Below are 12,686 nucleotides of genomic sequence, written 5' to 3' on the forward strand. Positions count from 1 at the left end.
TTAAGTAGGTGTTATATGTGTTTTCCCCTTTAGCATTCATAGATAATCTCTCTCACCTTTGTAAGCACCTCAATTTTCGGGAAGATGAAGCAGATGTAAAAGTAGTTCTTGGCACTTTATTAAATTTAATGGAAGACCCAGACAAGGACGTAAGAATGGCTTTTAGTGGAAATATCAGATATATATTAGAATCGTTGGACTCTGAAGATGGATTTATAAAAGAGGTTCACTTTTAATTTCTTAACATTGTCATTATTATAAATCTTGTTCTAAAAACATCTTTAATTAGTTATTGGGTATATTTTTGTTGTTACAGCTTTTTGTTTTGAGAATGAGGGAAGCATATACACATGCTCAAATATCAAGAAATAATGAGTTGAAGGATACCTTGATTCTTACAACAGGGGACATTGGAAGGTATATTTGACCTCATATTTGTGTTATTACTTATTTCTCTCAAAATTCTTGATATCTTGCTACATATCAAACATAACAGGATACTATTTTGCCAACATAGAATGCTTGTCATGGATGAGATACTTCTCTCTAGCCATGTTCTTTCTCCCTTATTGTATTTCTGGTTCTTGAGATTATAGATTTAGAGCTAAAAGCATCTATAGGTCATCTAGTACAACTCCATTTTACAGATGAGGAAACTGAGATGTGAAGGGACATAATGCCCTTACTTACACAAATAGTATGTGATAAAGCCAGGATTCAGATTCACTACTTTACTGCCTGTCTCCCAAGATCAAGGATCTCAGGCCTTAAAATATCTTTCTCTTAATCTTCTTTAAAAATGTTTTATGCATTGTTTTCTATCTACTAACACCTAATAATTAACACTGAATTAATGAGGAAAATAAATAAAGAATGGTTGGTTTACATGTACTAAAACATGTCTTTTCATTGTATTAACCTATAATTCTGGAGCAGCTAGATGACTTAGTGCATTGAGAACCAGACCCAGAGATGAGAGGAAATCTGGCCTCAGACACTTGCCAGCTGTGTGACTCTGGGCAAGTCACCTAACCCCAATTGCCTAGCCCTGACCAGTCTTCTGCCTTGGAACCAATATTTGTTATTCATTCTAAGACAGAAGGCAAGGGTTTTAAAAACAATAAACAAAAACCTGAAATTCTGTGAGTGCAGTTCAGGAAAAATGTAATCTAATAAGGAAAGCCTTTGTTCTAAAAGAGAAAATGTGTCCACTACTACATATAAACTGTTAACTTGAATTAATTTTTCTTAGTTGTATTATATGTAGAAACTCTTCTGAGAAAACTTTATGGGAAGACAAGTTTATTTGGAGGAAACTACATTTCTAAAATTTGAGACACTAATAAAACCTTTCATCTTTTAAGGGCAGCAAAAGGGGATTTGGTGCCTTTTGCACTCTTGCACCTATTGCACTGTTTGTTATCCAAATCACCATCCATTTCTGGAGCAGCTTACACGGAAATCAGAGCTCTAGCTGCAGCCAAATGTGTTAAACTACAAACCTTTTTCAGCCAGTACAAGAAGCCTATCTGCCAGGTAAGAGCCAGTATCCCTTGTGACCACAGAGGAGCAACACTGCACTGGTATGCAAGAAGCACATGACTGGCAGTCTGTGGTGTGAGTGTAGCTTATTTTCCCAATAGGGAAATTCCATTAGGGCTAAAATATTGCCAGTTTCTATTGCAGTAGCTACAAGGGTATCCACATATAGGTACCTACATATATTTGAATGTATATTAATTCATACTCATGGTGAATGAATGTGTTATCCCTTGCCTTACTTTCTTTGCTACATGAGCAGCTTTGTTCTTTATCTCTTAGATGACGCCTTTGCCTTATGTGGTTTTCAGAGGGCAAAAAATTTAAGGCTTGCTTTTTTTTTTAATTTAATCAATTCAGATTCCAAAAGTTCAAGCTTTAAAATATTATGAGGCAATTTTCTATGAAAGAAATTTTTCTTCTAGTGATATAAACTGATATTTAAATTGTTTATGTTCTAGTTCCTGGTGGAATCTCTTCATTCCAGCCAGAAGACAGCACTCCCCAACACTCCATGTCAGAATACTGAGATGAGAAAGCAGGATGTTACTCGGCAGCAAGAAATGACACGAAATATCTTATCTGAAATTTCCAATGTTTTTGATTTTACTGATAGTAATCTGTTCCTTACTGTAAGTTGCAAAATGTGTTTTATTTTTAATCGACTGTTTTTGTTCTGTTGCTTATTCTCTTTTTATTTTGTTTTTCTTTATTATTTTTAAACTAGTCATATCTGTCTATATCCTTAAGAACTTGGAATTCTAAATTTGTAACTTTGATCTAAGCAAGTAAAGAATATTAAGAAACCTGAATTCCTATTATCCTGGGAATATAATCTGAATTGTCAATCTCCTTGTGACTTTCCACTGCAGCATTCAACCACTGGGGGGTGGGGGGGGCTTGAATTCTTATTTAGCTTCAGACACTTTACTAGCTGTGTGACCTTGAGCAAGTGACTTAAATTGACTCAGTTTTCTCAGCTGTAAAATGGAGATATCATCACCTACCACCCAGAGCTATGAGGGTAAAAAGAGATATGTGTAAAGTACCTACTTAGTACAGTGCCTGGCATGGAGTAAGTGCTGTCTAAATGCTTGCTACCACCATCATCATTGTTATTACTGTTATCGTTCTCTCGTAAATATTTGTTAGTGCTTAGCACTGTAATATGATGGAGTGGTATGCATATTTCCTATCTTCAAGGAGCTTATCATCTGTATAATGTGACAAGAAACATTCTCACAAAAACAAATAACAGTTTAAGTGTTGAAATGTCTCAAATCTAAGCCATTTCTAATTAGAATTTATGGTATTTCCAAACAGAAAGGCAACATTCCACAGTAAGATCATAAAAACATAGATGTCCAACTTCTTCATTTTATAGGTGGGGAAACTGAGGTACAAAGAGGCTGCTAGATGATGTACCCTAACTGAATAAAAGAATATAAGAACCAATTTGAGTTCTGATAATGAGATCAGGGACTCTAGCATAGGACATTTTTTGGGAATTGATAGTTAAAGAAAGATTTTAAGGTTTCTTATTCAGATGAGATTCCCAAAAACCTCAAACAAAGGTGCTATCCTAATGGATTTTGTAATATGTGCCTTAAGAGAGGCCTTAGGATGCTTTCATAGCTTTTGCTATGACCAAATTATCCCACTCCACATCCTTTTCAAGAGGGATAGCAGTATAAAAGTTCTTCAGTTAGATGAGAACAGTGATGGCAAACAAAAAAATTTTGAGAGACCAAGTGCCCAAACTGCCTTCAGGCTGCCCATGAATAGCTTCCTTACCCCAGAGCGGGGAAGGAGGAAGCCCTCCCATTGGGCTGCAGGGCAGAGGAGTGGGGCATGTGAGAAATGTTCTCGGGGAGGGGGAGGGGGAGTGGAGCAGCTCCCTTCAGTACGTGTGCCATAGTCTGAAATTATAACTCTTATTAAAAATTATGGAACCATTATTGTAAATCATAGTTTGGTAAGTTACTTTTTCATAGTCTAAAATAATTGTGAAAGGGACAACTGGGTGGCAGGGTGGATAAAGCACCTGGCCTGGATTTAGAAGGACCTGGGTTCAAATCTGGCCTCAGAGAATTCCTAACTGTGTGACCCTGGACAAGTCAATAACCCTGTTTGTCTAACCCCTTGCCCTTGTTTTAAGATTGTTACTAGGACAGAAGGTAAGGATTTAAGAAATAATAATTATTTTTAAAAAATAGTTGTGTGGGGAAAAAGTGAAATCTTTTTAGCTATTTTTTTATACATTTGCCATTTCTAAATATAAGTTGAAAGTATGCAGGTAACTTGAAGGAAGAAAAGGCTTCAAACATTTGCTGTGAGGAAGCATATTGAATCAGAGGAAAATAAAAGGATTGGTACACAGAGGTGAAGACCCCTAGAGTAAATAAGATCCTAAATTCTAATTCTGCATTGCCTCTTGGACATCCCCTCCTGGTGTTTCAACATTTCAGACTCAACTTGAACATAACTTGGGAATTTAGTTCAACACAGAATACTTTAGCATATATAGTATCCAGAAATTCTACCAGTTAAATCAATGTACTTTTTGATTTCTTTATTCAGAGAACATTGCAAGTTTTGTTACCTGACCTTGCTGCCAAAGCAAGTCCAGCAGCCTCTGCCCTCATTCGAACAATAGGAAAACAACTAAATGTAAATCGTAGAGAGATATTAATAAATAACTTCAAATACATCTTTTCCCACTTGGTCTGTTCTTGCTCCAAAGATGAACTGGAACGTGCACTTCATTACCTACAGGTAATTCTATATTTGTCAGATATTTCAAAGTTATTAAAATAGTATTAGAGGGAGCAACTAGGTGGTTCAGTGGTTACAGAGCCAGACCTGGAGATGGAAGGTCCTGCATTTAAATCTGTTCTCAGACACTTCCTATCTGTGTGACTCTGGACAAGACACTTAATCCACCTTGCTAGTCCTTACTGTATGTTGCAAATTATGTTTTATTTTTAATTGACTGTTTTTGTTCTATTGCTTATTCTCTTTTTATTTTGTTTTTCTTTATTTTTAAACTAGTCATATATGTCTATATCCTTAAGAACTTGGAATTCTAAATTTGTAACTTTGATCTAAGCAAGTAAAGAACATTAAGAAATCTAAATTCATATTATCCTGCGAATATAATCTGAATTGTCAATCTTCTTATGACTTTCCAGTGCAGCATTCACCTACTGAGTAGGATAGATTTTGGTGAATTACCTTCAAGCAGTCTTTTCTCTAAGGATGTTGATCGAAGTGCTTTTTTGTAACTTAGCTTAAGCTACCAATCTGGGTCTGGGCTCTTGTCTTAGCTTAATGGATATATTCCTGTGAGTGATGAATTATCATATTGTAGATCTTTTCAGAAAACTAGTAAATTTAAACTTGAGCTCAGGTTAAACCTCTGAAACAAAAGGTCACCTTTTCTTCAATATCTTTATCTTAGACTAGAAGACTGGAAAAGGGAAGAAAATAAGAGAATTATTGAAATGTTTTTCCTAATTCAAAAAATCTTTTCCTTAAATATACCACTAAAAATTCCAATCATCTGGTTTATTAATAGCCTCCTAAAAATGAATCTTTCTAGCATTATTGACATGAAATTAAATCCCTATTATAAGAAGTTAACATTCAGGATTTTTTTTTCTGTGTTTAGAATGAGACAGAGATTGAATTGGGTAGCTTGCTGAGACAAGATTTCCAAGGATTACATAATGAGCTTTTATTGCGCATTGGAGAACACTATCAACAGGTTTTCAATGGTTTGTCAATACTGGCCTCCTTTGCTTCCAGTGAGGATCCCTATCAGGGCCCAAAAGACATTACATCACCAGAACTAATGGTAATAATATTTTGTTTTCACATATTTCTGGCCTTGCTATAGTTCCCATCCTTTTTTTTTTTAAGGTAACTTTTTCAGCTTTGAAAAGTGCTTTTAAATTCTCAGAGTTACATTTCCAATTTTTAAATCCTTAATTATTTGAATTCAGTTGTGAATATTTTAAAGTTATTCTGGCATGGTACATAAACTTAGGAGGTTGTAGATAAGAAAATTTGAAAAAAGTAAGTTTAGTAAAACCAGTAAAGTTTTAGTAAAAAAATTTAAATTAAAATAAGCTATAACAACACAGCCCAAAAAAAGCTCAAGTATATTTAAATGACATATTTGAAATTAAGTTAGCTAGGTTTGTCAACCCACTTTTTTCCCCCTAGAGTCCCTAAATCATTATTCCATAACCTTTTATGATTGTCTCAGTTTTCACCTCTATACCTGTAGAATAGATTAATAGTGAGTTCTGTATTTCCTTAACTAAAATAATATGTAAGCCATCTTAAATTTATTGTTTCATGCCAAGAATTGTTTAATGTAAAAGGGGAAATTTTTTTCCTATCTAAAATCTTTTCTCGAACAAAAATCAAAATCTTAGGTTTTTTAAAAAATACAATCTCAAACAAAAAATAAAACATTTTGGATTTTAAAATACAATCCCCCCTGAAGTATGTGTTAAAAAACATCCAGTTCATCTCAGGATGCAATGCTGAGTTATGTATGAGTCAATTATCAGAAGAAGAGAAAAATAATCAAAAACATAAGGAAAAAAAATTCAAAATAGGCCCTTGTATAGGTCCAATTTAAAGTAGTTTCTATCCCACAAGTCTGTAGGACAGAATGCAGTAATATTTCACTTACCCATGTGCAGCCAAGACTACAGGAAGTTGCCATATTATAAAAAGAAAAGGAACTAAAATTCTATTTTGATAGGGAAGTGTCATTCCCTCATCTGATTTTTTTTGTCATTCTCAGGGATATAGGGAGCCAGCATGATAGTCAAATTTTGTATTTGTATGAGTACTTCACAAAGAGTGTAGATACAAGGAAGTCCTACGACTTAACATATGTCAAGTGTCGCAACCTCGAGTCTCACATTAGTATTTCCTGTGTGCTCTTTTTGGCACTATTCAGGTTAAGTCTGTGCTCTTTTTTTTTTTTATCCCTCTCTCTGGAATCATACATTAACATCAATCACAGTCTTATAACATTTTATCAATAAATGGCAGGTTCCCATAGTTTAAAGCTTTTGGGGTATGCATTGACATTATAGCAAGTATATATGTATATTAAACTTCTATTACTGCAGAAAAAATAATATTAATTATATGTATCTTCAGTACAAAAAATGAGAAAAAAATCAAATATTCTAATCAAAATAAAAGAAAAGCAATAATAAAAATAAGGAAAAAATCAGCAATTCAATGTGTCTTTGAAAAATAGCATCCACTTGTCAATGGATTATTATCTCCAGTGCATATGATAGGGTACAGTCAATCAGTCTCAACAGAAGATGCTTTCTTCACATGTGAGCAATGAATCCAAGAGTCCTTTTCTCCAATTTTTATAGATGTTGGAGTAGTTAACAATATTTGGAATGGTCCTTCCCATGAAGGTTCAGTTGCTCCAGTACGCTTGAAATTCTTAATATACACTTTATCTCCTGGGTTCAGGTTATGAAGAGAAAAGTCTAGTGGTCCGGCTTGTACTGCAGCTCCAGATTCATGAAGTTCACATAGTTTGTGCTATAATTCCTGTATATAGGAAGCAATAGTAATATCTCCTACTAATAGTAATGTATATGCAGCGGGAAAAGGTTTAGCCTGTATAGGCGGATGTCCAAAAAGCATCTCAAATGGTGAGATGTGTAAGTCTCCTCTAGGCCTGCTTCTAAGATAAAATAGAGCCAGAGGTAAGATTTCAGGCCATTTTAAATGTGTCTCAGTGCATAATTTTCCAATCATAGTTTTAAGTTCTTTGTTCATCCTCTCAACTTGGCCTGAGCTCTGGGGATGATATGTAACATGGAATTTCGGAGTTATTCCCAAGCAAGAACATATCTGATTTAGGACAGAATCAGTAAAATGACTTCCTCTATCTGAATCAATACGTGCTGGCAGGCCAAAGTGAGGAATAATTTCTTTTAAAAGTATCTTAGCAACAAAATCCGCTGTGGCTCGGTTATCTCCTGTTGAAATAATGAAAAGGAAAAATTTTTTTCTTTTGGAAGGGGTTCAGAGAGAAATTTTGGGGACATGGATTAATACTTACAGATTTCTCCCAAAGCAAGTATTTTACAACCACCATTGAGGGAAATAAATCAATCATGACCAAATAAGAAAAATAATTCAGTCAAGCAAAATACAAGTAATTAATTTATTGAACTAACTGAACTATTATTGATTTATGATGCTTTTCTGTCTATAAAATGATCAAATATCAATTTTTTATATTTTTTTCTTAGGCTGATTATCTTCAACCTAAGCTCTTGGGCATTTTGGCTTTTTTTAACATGCAGTTATTAAGTTCCAGTGTTGGCCTCGAAGATAAGAAAATGGTAAGTGTACTCTTTTACTATTTGAGTTGCTGAAGTATTATATTGTTTCATGTATAATATAGAGAAGACATACTCCTTACTTCTAGGTCCTTTTAATGAATGAATGAAATAAATATGCCATTACGTGTTTTAGAGTTCTAAATGTAATATTAATAGAGATAAGCAGTTAATTAAATAGCTCAAGGCTAAGTACATGAAAATGGGGCATCTTGGTGGCAGTAGATATTGGGCCAGGAGTAGGGAAGACCTGAATTCAAGATGACTCCCCATTTGTGAGCCTGGGGGACTACAAAGGTGGTGTTGCCTTATAAAAATGCTTGAAAATACAGGGGGGACATACTTTGCCAGTGCAAGATCTGATTGCATTGAGGGGAAATGCAAGATAGCAAGAAATATACAGTTATGATAGGATAAGGAACAAGTTAGTAAAAGGACTAGCTAGATTCTAGAGATATCTTAGAGGAAATATTAGCTGGTTTCCAAGGAGAGAAAATACATTTTTGGTTTTGGCAGAAATAGAAGCAAATGGTTAATTGACCCAAACAATGAATTCTAGTTTTATGTTTATCTCTGACTGATCTAGAGGAAGTTTTTGCCTGTCCAGATTTTATTATATTCGAAATGAGACATTCCCTAAGCCTATATAGTATTATGGAATTATTTCTAAAATCTGATAATGAAATAATAAAGGGGACTATCACAATGCTAAGTAACAGTACTGTAATCTTGCTCAAATAGTGCAATCTTCACCCTTTCTTTATTGAAATCTAATTGTTTCCATTTGAAGTTCCTAAACATAAAAGAAAATAGTTTTTAATTCAAGACAATTATAGAATTATTTCAAAGTATGTTCTTTGTCTAGACTGTATAATGAGCGATATGTAGAAATTTCAAGGTGCTTAGAAAGGATTTAACTTTGCATTTCCTAGGTAGAAACAAGATGTTCACAAATGATAAATATGTGACCAGTGATATTATCTTAGAATGGGTCTTGGAGTTTGAAGATGGAATATTTTTTGTTTAGAACTGATTTAAAAAAGATCCAAAAGATAAAATACCTTATGATATTGGCAAGTTCTCTGTAAACTCTCCTGTAAGAATATTATTTGTTCAGTATTCTGCTTCTTTCCTGGATTTATTATTAATGCTATTTGGAAATTTTCTTACATAATTTTCCTAAAGTTGTATGCAATAAAAACATTAGAAACTACTGCTTACAAAGTATATATAATTTAAATCCAATTTTGAGAGTGAGAAATTAATACTTCCTCTTCTGCAATTGATAAACTATTGCTTATCCTTATTATCACCAGTTTATATAATAAGTTTTTGAATTTTCCCTAAAATGATGTTTCATTGGAGGTAGAGTGGGCTTTTGAACTTTTCACTTGATTCTTAGAAACTTGTTACTGAATGTTTTTAACATGAGGGAGTTTCAAGATGTATGATATCATAATTGATTATTACAGAATCTATTTGGGAGTCAAATTTCAAATAGAGATGGTATTTCCTTCCCTTAAGATTATTAGTTCAAACTTTTGAGTAGAGACTTTTGTTTCAGCCTTACTCCCATTGCCTTAGTAGTTTTATGGGCCAAGGAAATTTTTTTCTTAATAAAGACTCAAATATCCCAAAATTTAAATGCTCTAAAACTTATCTGCTTTGTACAGTTAGTTAATTCGAACTCATAATAACTTCTCTTTTGTTAGCATCACTACTGTTATACTCTAGATGAAATATGTGAGAATGGCCTATTTGGAAATCTTCCAAGTAAAACTAATATGGCATTTTACCTCTTTTAGGAAAAGCAGCTTATTTTAAGGTTATAACCTTTCGAAGTTGATATCAGGGAAGAGAACTGTGGCCCTTACTAAGTCCCAGGGAACTACTTCCCTATTATTTGGAGCAAGATAAATAAATTATGGTTCTGACAGTCTGTTTCAGAAGATTTATTGTTTTTTAGGTGATTTTATCTGAGAATGAATGCTGCCATGGCATTTGGATGAGGAATATTTGCCCTGTGGTCTTATCTGTTCAAGCCAAATTATCTGTAGTCTTCATATAAGAAAACATATTTGTTTCCTTTCAGGCCTTGAATAGTTTGATGTCATTAATGAAGCTAATGGGACCCAAACATATCAGTTCTGTAAGAGTAAAGATGATGACCACATTGAGAACTGGACTCCGATTTAAGGATGATTTTCCAGAATTATGCTGCAGGTAAATGAACAGATTTTTCTTAACTCTGTGCTCATATATTTCCTAGCTGTGCAAGTATAGATACTTGGACCTTTGAGGAGTAGTGTATCTAAACTCGAAATGCCCAAAGTGCAGACTAAAAAGCTTATTTTATTATAAAGAGGAAAACAAAGAGCCTAACTTTTTCTTTCTTTCTCACATAGAGCTTGGGACTGTTTCGTTCGTTGCTTGGACCATGCTTACCTAGGCTCCCTTCTCAGTCATGTGATAGTAGCTTTGCTACCTCTCATACCTATCCAGCCGAAAGAAACTTCTGCTGTCTTTCACTTCCTCATAGTGGATAACAGGTATTTTCACTGTAACTGAAATGATGAGTATGAAGATGGGAGATGTTTCATCTTTCAACTTCAAAACTGCTTAAAAGGAGCCATATTAAAAATAAGAAGCACTTGATTCTAAGGTTTACTTATATTTTATTCCCAGCACTTAATCCCAGTGCCTACCAAATAGTAAAACTTAATAAATACTTGTTATCTTGCTGCTTAAAAAATTTAGCTTCATTTTTAATTCTCAGCATCCTTAACTACTGATAATGCTGTTCTAAAAATTTGCAATAACATTTTCATTTGGACTTTATGAATAAAACATTTCTTTTCCTTGAAGAAACACCATCTCTGTTTAGTTCTTGTACTCCCTAACACCTAAACATTTATACTAGCCTTTTAAATACTGCCCCTGTTTTCTAATCCTGGAGGTAGCCACCAAATGATCTCCTTAAAAACCATCTCTGATTGTCCTAATCCTTTTCAAGTGTTTCTCCATTCCATTAATAGTTGATTTTCTCCTCTTCTTGAGGAGTATACTTTGTATTTCTTTGAAAGTTTTTGTTGTATAAAAACAAAATATATCAAATTTAAAATTAAAGAAATAAAACTAAACTACTTCAGTTATTCCTTTTTGCCATCTTATAAAATCTAGAGGCTGTGACCTGAGATTAAAGATCTCCTATACATTCTGGTACTAGTTTACCTTTTCAATCTAATCTCTCCTCCTCAATACTAATCCTGCTTTTCAGCCTATCTGGTCTGTTTAAAACAGTTGAACTTTCTTGCCTCCATCCCTTCATTCATGACAGTACATCTACCTAAAATGACTCCTCCCTCCTTTCCTGTCTTTGCCTATTAGAGTCCTTTGTCCTTCAGGTGGCAGTTCCCTGGACATACCTTTATGTTTGATCATAACTCTTCAATACTGACAGAGCACTTATTTTTGTACCGCTTCAGTGTAACATTAAATATTGCCATAGAATATATATTTTAGAGTTTAATTTTTTTTTCCTGTTAGGGTTGTGGACAGGTATCACCTTATCTTGTACTGTGCTGTGTCAGGTTCATTTCCTACTCATGTGCTGTAAACATTAGCTTTTAAATATTTGAATTAATGAATGAATGGGTATATTTCTTCAGAGAGATATTTTCTCATGTATCCAGCAGAGTTCATTGAAATATAAGAGGACCAGCCTTTGATGGTTGATGTCATATTTATCACAGATTATTATTACCTATTCATTGAATTAGAACGTTTAAAGTAATTATTGTTTTATTTGAATTTTCATTGTTTTTGTATCCTTGAATTTTCAATGACTTGCAGAAACCTAAGTAAGAATAATATAAAGAATAAGACTAAATATGGTCTATGTTTTAAAAAACAAACTTAATTTATATCAGAAAATTTTTTCTTGCCCTATTTGTCTCAATTATAAAATAAAAAATTTTAACCAAATTCTGAGATATTCTTAATTAAAATTGTATATTTGGCTAAGCAGCCAAAATTAGAAAAAAATACACATTTGAATGACCTTAACTAATGTTCGGCCAAACCCAAATATGAGAAAAACTTCACTAGTTTAGTCTTATCAGGTCTAATGCCAATATGAATTAATGAAACAAATTATTATAGAATTTTAAGAAGTACTAATGTATCCACAACTTTGAGCCCAAAGTGTAGTGTTTTAAGAATTTGCAATTCACTCATTTTCTTCCAATAAACTTTTAGGGATGCTGTGCAAGACTTTCTCCATGAAATATATTTTCTACCTGATCATCCAGAACTGGAAAAGATAAAAACAATCCTCCAAGAATACAGGAAGGTATTTCTCTTCCATTTTTAACCTTAAGAAAGTACAAAACTATTTAAAATTTTTATCTAGTAGTAGAGTTAAATTTAGAAGTACATGTGATATATTTTCTTTTTAAGTTCATATGTTATATCTTATACATGTGGGGAAATTGCTAAATTTAGGTTTAAAGTAGATAAATTGAATTTCTCCCTCCACTCTGTGAAAGGATTTTTTTTTTATTCCCTTTATCTATTTTGAGTTAATCAAGAACTAAAAGTACACCTACTTAACACTTAGTAAAGTAAAGAGAGTTCACAAGTCACTAAGTATTAAGTAGGGATACTTTTAGTTCTTGATTGATTAACTCAAAATAGACAACTTAACACTTAGTAGGGGTACTTTTAGTTCTTGATTGATTAACTCAAAAC

General features: G+C 33.3%; 1 protein-coding gene across 4 annotated transcripts in view; it reads left to right on the forward strand.

Annotated features, from left to right (window-relative positions):
* ATR (ATR serine/threonine kinase) overlaps window positions 1-12,686 on the forward strand; it is a 128,765-nt gene that overhangs the window by 33,222 nt on the left and 82,857 nt on the right. For all 4 annotated transcript variants that reach the window (XM_007502105.3, XM_056808650.1, XM_016425253.2 and 1 more), the window contains 10 exons: window positions 34-224; window positions 317-417; window positions 1,365-1,536; window positions 2,001-2,171; window positions 4,120-4,314; window positions 5,210-5,395; window positions 7,848-7,940; window positions 10,030-10,160; window positions 10,343-10,486; window positions 12,195-12,288. In XM_007502105.3, coding sequence (XP_007502167.1) covers window positions 34-224; window positions 317-417; window positions 1,365-1,536; window positions 2,001-2,171; window positions 4,120-4,314; window positions 5,210-5,395; window positions 7,848-7,940; window positions 10,030-10,160; window positions 10,343-10,486; window positions 12,195-12,288 — 1,478 coding nt within the window. The remainder of the gene's footprint in view (window positions 1-33; window positions 225-316; window positions 418-1,364; window positions 1,537-2,000; window positions 2,172-4,119; window positions 4,315-5,209; window positions 5,396-7,847; window positions 7,941-10,029; window positions 10,161-10,342; window positions 10,487-12,194; window positions 12,289-12,686) is intronic.

The sequence above is a fragment of the Monodelphis domestica genome, chromosome 8 (genome assembly GCF_027887165.1).
Source record: "Monodelphis domestica isolate mMonDom1 chromosome 8, mMonDom1.pri, whole genome shotgun sequence".
Lineage (NCBI taxonomy): Eukaryota > Metazoa > Chordata > Mammalia > Didelphimorphia > Didelphidae > Monodelphis > Monodelphis domestica.